General features: G+C 42.6%; 2 protein-coding genes across 2 annotated transcripts in view; both read right to left on the reverse strand.

Moving 5' to 3' along the window:
- The window catches only part of LOC143286014 (protein NDRG3-like), a 201,009-nt gene that overhangs the window by 48,196 nt on the left and 139,802 nt on the right, over positions 1 to 13,011 (reverse strand). The gene's annotated exons all lie outside the window — the stretch shown is intronic.
- LOC143285686 (uncharacterized) overlaps positions 1 to 13,011 on the reverse strand; it is a 37,410-nt gene that overhangs the window by 8,094 nt on the left and 16,305 nt on the right. The window contains exons 12-16 of the mRNA XM_076593086.1: positions 10,844 to 10,979; positions 9,060 to 9,215; positions 7,736 to 7,908; positions 6,379 to 6,487; positions 748 to 857 (exon numbers count right to left, since the gene is read on the reverse strand). Of these exons, the coding sequence (XP_076449201.1) occupies positions 748 to 857; positions 6,379 to 6,487; positions 7,736 to 7,908; positions 9,060 to 9,215; positions 10,844 to 10,979 (684 nt within the window). The remainder of the gene's footprint in view (positions 1 to 747; positions 858 to 6,378; positions 6,488 to 7,735; positions 7,909 to 9,059; positions 9,216 to 10,843; positions 10,980 to 13,011) is intronic.

Here is a 13,011-nt window from a genome sequence, read left to right on the forward strand (position 1 = left end):
TGTGTGACAGCTTTATTCGGTACATGTGGTATGCTACTGATACTGAAAGACTCCCCTGGCATCCCCAAAGGGGGATTCAAACAGCTAAGCCAATCCGAAGGAAACACAACACAAAGCAAGGCAAGGCAAGACGTTTATTTCATGTGCCCCCTGGGGGGACATAGAAACATTATACAGACGTCTTTAACACACATCAGAGTGATCTAAAAAAAAGAAAGAAAGAGAAAAAAAAACACACAAGCAATCAGGCAAATACAGTGGAGTGGAGTGATGGCCTAGAGGTAACGCGTCCGCTTAGGAAGCGAGAGAATCTGAGCGTGTTGGTTCAAATCATGGCTCAGCCACCGATATTTTCTCCCCCTCCACTAGACCTTGAGTGGTGGTCTGGACGCTAGTCATTCGGATGAGATGATAAACTGAGGTCCTGTGTGCAGCATGCACTTAGCATACATAAAAGAACCCACGGCAACAGAAGGGTTGTTCCTGGCAAAATTCTGTAGAAAAATCCACTTCGATAGGAAAAACAATTAAAACTGCACGCAGGAAAAAATACAAAAAAAAATGGGTGGTGATGTAGTGTAACGACGCGCTCTCCCTGGGGAGAGCAGCCCAAATTTCACACAGAGAAATCTGTTGTGATAGAAAGAAATACAAATATATTGTACAAATACACATTAACACTCACTTTCCATCACAACAGAAAAAAAAACTGAAAGAAAAAAGAAATGAAAAACCCAGTGTATTCACCCTCTCCAGGTTGAAGCTGTGCTTGTCCAGAGACCTCATGGTCAGGGGCACGCAGGTCACCTGAGAGAAGCTGGTGGTGCGAGTGGCCACTGGTCCCCCGGGACTCTGAACTGTGCACACAACACATCGACAACACTGATCAGGACAACATCAACAGCACTGATCAGGACAACACGTCAACACTGATCGGGACAACACATCAATAATACTGATCAGGACAACACATCAACAACACTGATCAGGAGAACACATCAACAACACTGATCAGGACAACACATCAACAACACTGAACAATACTGATCAGGACAACACATCAACAATACTGATCAGGACAACACATCAACAACACTGATCAGGACAACACATCAACAACACTGATCAGGACAACACTGATCAAGACAACACATCAACAACACTGATCAGGACAACACATCAACAACACTGACCAGACAACACATCAACAACACTGATCAGGACAACACATCAACAACACTGATCAGGACAACACATCAACAACACTGATCAGGACAACACATCAACAATACTGATCAGGACAACACATCAACAACACTGATCAGGACAACACATCAACAATACTGATCAGGACAACACATCAACAACACTGATCAGGACAACACATCAACAATACTGATCAGGCTGATCCTGCAGGCGTGGAGTGAAGGGCCTAGTGCCACGCTCCCAGTACAAGAAAGAAATTATCTACAAAGTTGTGTCTCTTTGTTTCAAGTCCACTGAGGCGACTGGTCCACAGTATCTTTCCGATCTCGCTCATCCTTACATACCCTCACGCCAACTCCGCTCTTCTTCTGACACCCGCCTGCTTCGATTCCTCCCTGACGGGCGCAATAGCCGAGTGGTTAAAGCGTTGGACTATCAATCTGAGGGTCCCGGGTTCGAATCACGGTGACGGCGCCTGGTGGGTAAAGGGTGGAGATTTTTACGATCTCCCAGGTCAACATATGTGCAGACCTGCTAGTGCCTGAACCCCCTTCGTGTGTATAGGCAAGCAGAAGATCAAATACGCACGTTAAAGATCCTGTAATCCATGTCAGCGTTCGGTGAGTTATGGAAACAAGAACATACCCAGCATGCACACCCCTGAAAACGGAGTATGGCTGCCTACATGGCGGGGTAAAAACGGTCATACACGTAAAAGCCCACTCGTGTGCATACGAGTGAACGCAGAAGAAGAAGAAGGATCCTCCCTGTTTGAACCAAAATGCACGGTCAACGCAGATTTTCATGCTAAGCCTCCAGTCTTTGGAATCAACTTCCTCAGCCTCTCCGTCAACTCATCTTCACTGCAGTCTTTCAAATCCAGTCTGTAGACCCACCTTTTCCCCGTTCTGAATAATTCTCAACAGCTTATGCCTTTCCAGTATGAACTGAAATATTTGACTGTCAGTGAGCGAGTGAGTTTGAGATTTTCAGAATTTGTAGGTTGTATTTTTGATTGTCTACTATTTATGACTGTGCATTATGACTTGTGGGTGTGCATGCATGAGTGCTTGTGAGTGTGTTGTGTGTGTGTCTGTGGGTGGGGGGTGTTTGGAGGGGGGGGGGGGAGAGAGGAGGTGAATAATTTTTTCCTTTTTGATAATGTGTTGTTTTTTCTATTTGTAAACGCCAAGGGCTTATTTTCAAAATCAGGCCTAAATGCTCATAATGATAATAATAATAATAACTTGTCTGCTTAGGAAGCAAGAGAATCTGACAGCATGGGACTGAATCCCACATAGGGCAGTATTTTCTCCCCCTCCACTAAACCTTGAGTTCTGGTCCAGATGCTAGTCATTCGGATGGGATGATAAACTGTGGTCCCGTGTGTAGCCTGCACTTTGTGCACGTAAAAGAACCCACGGCAACAAAAGGGTTGTTCCTGGCAAAATTCTGCGTAGAAATCAACTTTTATCGAAAAAAAAGAAAAGAAAAGAAAGAAAGGTGGCTGTGCACTGTTGCAACGAACTCTCACTGGGGAGAGCAGCCTGACTTTCACACAGAGAAATCTGCTTAGACAAACTGTAATACAATGCAATACAATACCATACAATACAGTACAGGAAAGAACACACACATCATCATGCGAATAATACGCAACGTCAGCATGCATCTGGTCATACAATACAGCACAGGAAAGAACACACACATCATCATGCGAATAATACGCAACGTCAGCATGCATCTGGTCATACAATACAGTACAGGAAAGAACACACACATCATCATGCGAATAATACGCAACGTCAGCACGCATCTGGTCATACAATACAGCACAGGAAAGAACACACACATCATCATGCGAATAATACACAACGTCAGCACGCATCTGGTCATACAATACAGCACAGGAAAGAACATACAGATTAGCATGGGAATAATACACAACGTTGGCCTGCATCTGGTGATTCTTTCAAAGCAAATGCAGCATGCTCACTGGGCAAGTTCAAGGGAGTGCAGCAGGAACACTGAAACAGCAAACTTTGAGGACAAGGGAGCAGAGGGCTGGGGTACATGCCGCTACACTGGCAGTGAATAACACAACCTGTGTTCATGATGTATGAAACTGTTACAATAACTTGTAAATGGCCATTAAGGAGAAGCGTGAGCGAAGGAAGCATGGAGACGTTTTCCCTTGCAACACCTGTGGGAAGTGCTGCGCATCCAGAATCGGCCTCTTCTCCCATATGAGGACACACACCGACAGATAAGCCTGCCTGCCTACTCATCCGTCAGTTCGACGGGAGACTCCATTCATTCAATAGCTTGAGTATTCAGTAAGCCATGCTTAACTGCTTCAGGAATATAAGACAGTTCTGAGTGTGTGTTTTGTGTGTTTGTCAATGTGTGTGCATGCATTATCTGCATGTGGGCAATTGTATGTATAGTGTGTTTGGAGGTATGTGCATGTGGCGCAGAACACACATGCGCATGTGTTTCAATTTTTTTTATAAAGTTCAACAGCTGTTATGAAGTTCATTCTATGCACACATGCAACTGTGCCACAAAGTTTGGTGACGAATGGGACACAAAAAAACTGAGAAGCAGCAGTACATGCAACATGCTGGTGAAACATCACAGAAATACTAAAGTGCTTGTCTGTTAAAGACTAGAAATGGCAAATTTCTTCTTCATTTCATATTTTTCTTGCACAAAATGGTAAAACCAAATGCCTAGGTAAATTCCTGGAACTGAAAAAGTTATTCCTCATGGCAGTGACCTGAAAACTCATTGTTATTTTGCACACTTTGTTATGGATTTCAGAACACATAACTATCAAAAGATATTGAAGACGTAATTCATGTTCATGCTGTGTGAAAATGTTACACTAATTTGAATAAGTTATGATTCACAGTTTGCTGGCTTTGGGACAGTCATGAGTGTGTGTGTGTTTTGTTTGTAAGTGAGCGCACATGCCCTATGTGAGCGTATGCCATACATTTGTCTGTATATATGTGTAAGTTTGACAGCAGTTATGTTCCAATGTAGTTCAGTCCACACACATATATATGCAAATGTGCAACAAAGTTTGGTGATGTGAAGGGACACACTGGAATACATAGAGATACAAACAGAAACACATGCAACAAACTGAGACTCATTACATTCATTCAAACTAGCAAAGGCAATTTCTATCTTCCATTTTTGGTCTCAGTTTCAGTTTCAGTAGCTCAAGGAGGCGTCACTGCGTTCGGACAAATCCATATACGCTACACCACATCTGCCAAGCAGATGCCTGACCAGCAGCGTAACCCAACGCGCTTAGTCAGGCCTTGAGGAAAAAAAAAAAAAAAAAAAAAGTGAATAAATGATAGATAAGCTTACACAAAGAAAGAAAGAAATAATAACTATAATGTAAAAAAAAGAAAAAAAAAGATATTAATTATGATAAGTAAGCAGATAGATGTAAAACATGAAGACACACATTCACATATACACCCACACATGCGTAACATGGTCTCATCATTTCAACAGTGAGACCAATATCAAGATGATCTACTGAAACTTGCGCTGTTTCTGTCGGCAATGATCTGAAATGTGTCTGTTATTTTGCACATTCTGCTATAAATGTTAGAATATGAAATTATCAAAAGGTACTGAGGACTTTGTACCACTGTCTATAATGCACAAACCATGACAAAATGATTCTGATGATACTGCATTTTTTTCTTCATCACACTATCAAACTGTTTTCTTTTTAAATTTGCCTAATGGACATCAGTTTTGGAACGTCAATTATCAGACAGCAAGTTGGTAATTTATTCAACTTAATGCAAATTGAATGATTTTTGTTGTTGTCATTTTTCTCCCTGCAAGCAAAACAGAGGCCTTTCAGTCTTTGGGAATGAGTAACACAAAGCAAATTTGTGCCTGTCAACGTAATCATACAGAGTGGTATATGTCAGGCATAAAGGGAGCTGACAATACAAGGTGAAGAATATTAGCTGATTATACAATTACAAAATGGAAAGCATCAACTGATAACACAAGATGCAGAATATCAAATGATAATATGGCATATCAACGGATGATACAAGATGCAGAGTATCAACTGATAATACAACAGAGATGCCAATGCCTGTTAAGTGTTTGTAGGAACAATCAGGATATCTGGTAGGAACACCTGACTCCACATCAGCAAACGGGCACAGACGCTGTTTGACCCAGACACAACTTGATTTAGCCACGTTACCTCTTGTTCAGGCAAACAATTAAGCTGATTGGTTCACTAGACGGGCGCAATAGCCGAGTGGTTAAAGCGTTGGACTGTCAATCTGAGGGTCCCGGGTTCGAATCATGGTGACGGCGCCTGGTGGGTAAAGGGTGGAGATTTTTACGATCTCCCAGGTCAACATATGTGCAGACCTGCTAGTGCCTGAACCCCCTTCGTGTGTATATGCAAGCAGAAGATCAAATACGCACGTTAAAGATCCTGTAATTCATGTCAGCGTTCGGTGGGTTATGGAAACATGAACATACTCAGCATGCACACCCCCGAAAACGGAGTATGGCTGCCTACATGGCGGGGTAAAAACGGTCATACACGTAAAAGCCCACTCGTGTGCATACGAAGAAGAAGAAGGAGGTTCACTCAATGCCCTTTCAATGTAAACATGCACTTAATTAGCTGAGCATTATCACGTGAGACCAAAGTTAGTAGTGACTGCCCTGGCCTGGATAAGTCTAGAGCATCTGGGTAATGTTAGGACAGAAAGCATGTGACCATGCTATGTAGTCGAGAATGAACTCATCAGAACAATTTTGATGTTGGCGTAACATTGGAACAAACTGTAACTGAGCGTAACAAAATACGGCGAAATAGTAACAGATGGCATCTCTGCAGACCTGCCTAGGCCCCCAAATACCTCTCAGTAGTAGAACCCCAGTTTTCAGTAGTTTTATGGTAGTTTTCAGGAGTATGGGCATGGCGGCATTTCCACTTTAATACACTCTTGTCATCTTCCTTGTGCTAACCAAGATATGGTTTAGGGCTAATTATCAAACACAAGTGAAGCTTTCAGTAATCACGTGCAGAGACTCTGTAATACAAGAAGTGATAATATGAGATGGAGAGTGTCAACAGATAATACAAGATGCAGTGTTATGGCTTACATTCCTCCACCATGCCCAAGTAGGCTGTACCTGTGTGAGCACCCCCTTTCCCGGCCTTCTTGGGCGTCTTCTTCTTCTTCCCCTTCCCCACCGCTTCCCGGGACACAGACTGAAACATACACACACACACACACATATATATATATACACACTGTGAGATCCTCCACTGTACATTGAGGAAGGTGGGATAATGGTTAACTCACTCAGTACGGCCAGTCCTCTCTTCTCCTCTACACAGACCCCTCGGATGTCCAGTGGGTGTCTGAATGACCCAACCTTTAGCTTCCATCGTCAGAATTGTGGTATTCTTTGTCAACATTCACGTCTTCAGTGTAAGAGCCTTCTGCTTGCAATATTTTGATGATGGTAACTGGGGTGAAATGCTGTTAACGTTGTCTCTTTCGCCGTTCATATGGAAAGAGTTAATACGCTCAGCTGCCAATACAGAAAGTCTGTGAAGGTGTGGGTTCAAATCCCGCTCTCGCCCTTTCTCCCAAGTTTGACTGGAAAATCAAACTGAGCGTCTAGTCGTTCGGATGAGGCGATAAACGGAGGCCCGTGTGCAGCACGCACTTGGCGCACTGAAAAAGTACCCATGGCAACTACAGTGTTGTTGTGACTCAGCAGCAGTGCAGGGTCTCCTCTGGTGTGTGGCCTCCAGGCGACCTAACATCGATGGTTCCCTGTGGACTGCCGACGCTGGAACTGCGACGGACGAGCCCGGGTGTGGCCGTGTATTGGGGAATCTAAATGAGCGGCGTGGGAGTAATGCCACTGAAACGGTGCAGATGATGGGGCAGCTAAAAAACAACAAACAAACAAAAAAACAACAACAAAAAACAAAAAAACTACAGTGTTGTTCTCTGGCAAAATTCTGCAGAATAAATCCACTGCGATAGGAACATAAATATACATGCATGCACTCAAGGCCCGACTAAGTGCGTTGGGGTATGCTGCTGGTCAGGCATCTGCCTAGCAGATGTGGTGTAGCGCGTTGATATATGGATTTGTCCGAATGCAGAGTAACAGAGCTGAGTCAACAAGCAGACAAAAACAAGTCAGACACTGATACAGTTCTCCGAAGACGACAACTTGGAAAACAACATCTGCTGTTAGCAGAGAGAGAATGGAGGACTTTCACTTTACTGTAGGTGCAGCTTATCAGATGTGTGTGCCTTATACGAATTCAAAATAACTTTTTTCTTTAAATTCAGGGGGTACGCTTTATGCGATGTAGTGCCTTGTGGGCCAAAAATCATGGTAAATTTTTCAAAATTTACAACCTCCCAGATCTTTCCTCAGTCTGATCTTAGACTATAGTCTGAAGGACTCTCAGGTCTTCCGTCTCCTGACTGACCATGCTGTAGATCTCCAGCTGCAGCTTGAAGGAGCCCGTGATGCCGTTGACCTTGAGGAGGTTGGGGAAGTCCAGGCTGCCCCGCATCATGGGGTCGTGGGTGGACAGCATCTGAGTGCTCAGCAGCTGGGGCCCGTTCCTCAGCAACACGATGAAGTAGTAGGTTGTCGTGTCTGCACACATCCATGCTGACATTTCACACACACAGCCGCAGCAACACAATAAAGTAATAGGTTGTCGTTTGTTACACATTCTGCTAAAAATCTCTCCAAAACAGACCACACTGATCATTCTCATTAGAAATGCAACAAACCGCTTTTTGACTGATGTCACCCATGTAATAAAAAAAAGAAGAAGAAATAAAACAAATAAAAAAAAAAAGAAAAAAAAAGAAAAAAAAAAAAAGAAGTGAAAATCAACACTATTTTGTATGCGTTTAAACATGACATTTGTAATAAAAGCAAGTACACAAGACTACAATCAAATTCTAGTCAAGAGAGTCAAGACAGCAGTTGCCTCCTCTGCTGTTCTGATGGTCATAGTCGGACACAACTGAATTATAATACACAAGACTGCTGTTCTGATGGTCATAGTCAGACACAACTGAATTATAATACACAAGACTGCTGTCCTGATGTTCATATATGTAGAGTCACCGTTATTTCATACAATAAAATGACAGACTCGATGTTCAACTGCAATCTGTTTAATGCCATCCCTTCAGTAACGTCAACAATATACGGGTTCTTACACAGCCTGGGTTACTAACAATCAATTTCATTGTAATGTCTGTTTATACAAATAGACTGATATAAAACATGTGGACATTACAATATAGTCGGACATGACTTGAGTTATCATGATGATGGAGTCTCCCGTCGGACCGACGGATGAGTAGGCAGGCAGGCTTATCTGTTGGTGTGTGTCCTCATATGGGAGAAGAGGCCGATTCTGGATGCGCAGCACTTCCCACAGGTGTTGAAAGGGAAAACGTCTCCAGAAGTTGAGCCATGCTTCCTTCGCTCATGCTTCTCCTTAATGGCCAGCGTTCTCTTGTTTTCAAACGCCTTTATGACACTAGAGCATAGCATCCTCCAGCGAGAACGGTCAAGGACATCAGTTTCCCAGGAAGTGATGTCTATGTCACAGGTTTTGAGGTTTGTCTTCAAGGTGTCCTTGAAGCGCTTGCAAGTGTGCTCTTCCAAGTTTGCGGTGGCCATCCTTTAGCTGGCCAAACAAGAGCATCTTCGGGATCCTGCTGTCTGTCATGCGGACAACATGTCCTGTCCATACAGGTTATTATACGCAAGACATTGACAAGTACCGTGGGAGGTTCCGATCTTGGTGACGAACTCTTTCTTCAGTGGCAGACGGATGTCACTGATGGTCAGGGAGCCCTTGGGCCCGGGACCTGACGGATCCAGAACCTTGGTGTCCCGCAGTCGTTGGATCTCCATCAGGTACGACTGCCGCTTCTGGCCTGGTGGAAAAAAAAAAAAAAAGAAAAAAGTTCAAACTGGTTATCTGATGGGCGCAACAGCCGACTGGTTAACCCCTAGGCTGCCTGCATGACGAGATAACTCGTCATGGCAAGCATGTATGCTTTGCTGCCTGCATGACGAGATAACTCGTCATCGAAATATTCTGACTTTTCCCTGGTTTGCATTCACTTCCTTGGCAAAAATAGTGGTAGCTTTAGCCTGGAGAATCTCTCTAGATTCTATTCATAGCTAGAAACCCCATCTACGTCATGAAGCAGTCCTTTATTTGAACGTTTTGGTTGGGTCACTGTCCAAGTGTTTGCCTGACTTCTCTCCTCGCTCGCTCAACAAAATGTCGGACTGACGCCGTGCTCAGGACATGCGATCGTGACGAACTAAATCAACATGATTTCTTTCTTTAGCTGATGCTCAGAAAGAATTGAAGCGTAAATTCGAAGGAGAAGATAGAGATGAACATTTATAGGACGATCTGATAGAAAATAAATGAATAATGAAGAGAGTGGCCAAGATGCGACTGTCAGTGAGTGATGCCGGCTGTACAGATGTTAGCAGACGACAGATGACCGAATTAGCAGCAGAGCGATATTCTTGGCACGCAGCCAACGCGGTCTGATGAGAACTGAATCAAGTGATCGTGTGAGGGGGGTGAGGAGGAGGGGGGTGGAGACTGAGGGGGCGTGGCCTCACATCCATCTTATCACTTGGAGAAGTCACAATCTATTGCGTATCTATCTCTTAAAAAATATATATATATATTGTGGTTGTTCTAGTATGATTTTGTGTTTGCAGATATCCATTTGTCCAGAAAATATGATGTCTTTGTGCAAATTACCTGACTAATGTTTGTAATGAACAAGTTGAAAATGTGACAAAAAACAAAACACTGATTTCAAAACAACAGCATGTCACTAAAATATATATAAAATGGGAAAACAGCATGTGTTTTGTATTCTTTATTCATTTACCTTTCAGAAAATATATACTTTTATGGGTCTTTCTCCAATAACAAAGAGCACAGAATTTTTTGAAAATTTATACCCGTTTTTTGTGAAAAAACCCTGGCAAATAGATTTCACTTAAATCTTATTTTCCTGGCAGCGAAAGGGTTAAAGCGGTTGAAACTCACAAGCACTAATGTCTAAAGGGCCTGTAACTCACAGGAGACAAAGTCTACAGGGGCTGTAACTCACAGGAGACAATGTCTACAGGGGCTGTAACTCACAGGCAATAAAGTCTACAGGGGCTGTAACTCACAGGCAATAAAGTCTATAGGGGCTGTAACTCACAGGAAGCAAAGTCTACAGGGGCTGTAACTCACAGGAAACAAAGTCTACTGGGGCTGTAACTCACAGGAAACAAAGTCTACAGGGGCTGTAACTCACAGGAAATAAAGTCTACAGGGGTTGTAACTCACAGGAAACAAAGTCTACAGGGGCTGTAACTCACAGGAAATAAAGTCTACAGGGGCTGTAACTCACAGGAAATAAAGTCTACAGGGGCTGTAACTCACAGGAAATAAAGTCTACAGGGGCTGTAACTCACAGGCAACAAAGTCTACAGGGGCTGTAACTCACAGGCAACAAAGCCTACAGGGGCTGTAACTCACAGGCAATCAGCAGAATCCTGTTGCACTCCACCTGCTCGGAGGAGCCGGCGAAATAGGCCGAAGACGTGCACTGGTTGAGCGCGTTGCTGGTCTGCATGATCACGCTCTGCTCTTGTTGAATCAGCTCCTGCAGCTCCTGTGTCGTACATTCATCAACACCGCGTCAAAACTGCATGTGCTTCATCACACACACACACACACACACATGCGTAAAACTAGTCATCTTTGATCATGTACACGTGCGTTAAAACTACCAATCTATGATCGCATACACATGAACAAAAGCAGACATATCTGATCGCACGTACAAAACTAGTCATCTCTGATTACACACACATACATGTAAAAAAAAAAAAAAATTAGACATCTTCGATCATACGTGTGCATAAAACTACACATCTTTGATAACACACATATGCATTAAACTACACATCTCTGATTTCACACAGGAGCATTAAAACTACACATCTTTGATCAAACACAAATGCAAAAAAGCGGACATATTTGATTGCACATACATATGCGTAAAACTAGACATATTTGTTTACACACACACACACACAAAATTTGACATATTTCATCGCGCACACATACGCACTGAACTGGACATCTTTGATCACATACATATATCTGCATCAAACAATACATATTCAATCACACACACACACACATACACACACACCTAGACATCTTTGATCTCACACACACACATACATGTATAAAACTAGACATCTTCAATCACACACATGTGCATAAAACTACACATCTCTGATTACACACATATGTGCGTGTATGAAATTAGACTTTGCTAACACACACACATGCATAAAACTACACATCTTTCATCACACACATACACATGCATGAAAGTAGATGTATCTGATCACACACAATTATGTACTGAACTGGACTTTTTTTTTCACATTCATACACATGCATAAGATTAGACATCTTTAATCTTTCTCTCTCTCTCACACACAAATACCTAGACATCTTTGATCACAGTTCACACACTCACATGCAGAAAACTAGAAATCTTTGATCACACACTCACATGCATAAAACAAGACATCTTTAATCACACACGTGTATGCATGAATCTGGACAACTTTGATCACACACACATGCACAAAACAACACATATCTTTGAATTCTTCACATTACATGTCTGTGTTATTCTTGTAAGGAGTTTTGCTGGTATATTTGCTTGCATTTCAACAAATTCATGTTCACATTCTTTTTCTTCATGAACATGAAGTCAAAAGTAAAGCAGATCTGTATTGTATCAGTTATTTTGGTGTCTCAATTTGAAGTGTGAAAAAGTATTTCAAATGGATTCAAAAGCACATTCAAAACCCAAGAGCGAATGCTGTTCACGCTTGCTAATAAGTCTGAATTAAAGTGCCCCGTGATGTCAATTTTTGCATCCATTCCCCCCCACACACACACACTGATGTTAACTGTTAGTGCTCATGGTCCCTTTGCTGAGGAGGTAGAGCGCATTATAAAAAAAACCATGATTGGATTCAGGGCTTCTGATATGAAGAAAAGATATATAATATCCATCCATCCATCTTTATCAAAAGATGCTGAGTAAAATGGTCGGCCGAGACTGTGTGGCTGATATGACTAATCAAGAACGACGACAAAAAGGCTGACCCAGTCTTATACACTGTTCAAAACACATGGGGTCACACAAGGCAAGGCCCCTGGGTGCACTGAGATATTATACATCAACTCACTCGGGATGACAAGTTTTCTCCCTTGCTTTTCCCCACAGACGGTCCATTTGTAAGGGTTTGGAAAAAAATTACAAAAAATACAAAATACAGAGTAAGAAAATGAAACTTTCAGAACTGGTTTATTACTTGTTGAGCTATTACATATAAACAAAAATCAAATTTCTCATCTTATTTTTACGGTTTTGCCATATGTAGAAAATACTGCCAATTTTTCACCCTGAATCACCATACCCATGCTCGCTTTCTGCATTAAATTCGCTTTCTTCTTTGTCATCATCCACCTCTTCAATGTCTGACCCTTCAGCTTGTACCATTTCAAGTACTTCGGCAACCCTAAAACGTTGCCGTCACTGCCTTGTTCGCTTCACAACATTCTGAGAAGAGCCCGCTTTGCTAACAGGCTGGCACGCGAGCAGACGACCGGTC

Source organism: Babylonia areolata, chromosome 9 (assembly GCF_041734735.1).
Source record: "Babylonia areolata isolate BAREFJ2019XMU chromosome 9, ASM4173473v1, whole genome shotgun sequence".
Lineage (NCBI taxonomy): Eukaryota > Metazoa > Mollusca > Gastropoda > Neogastropoda > Buccinidae > Babylonia > Babylonia areolata.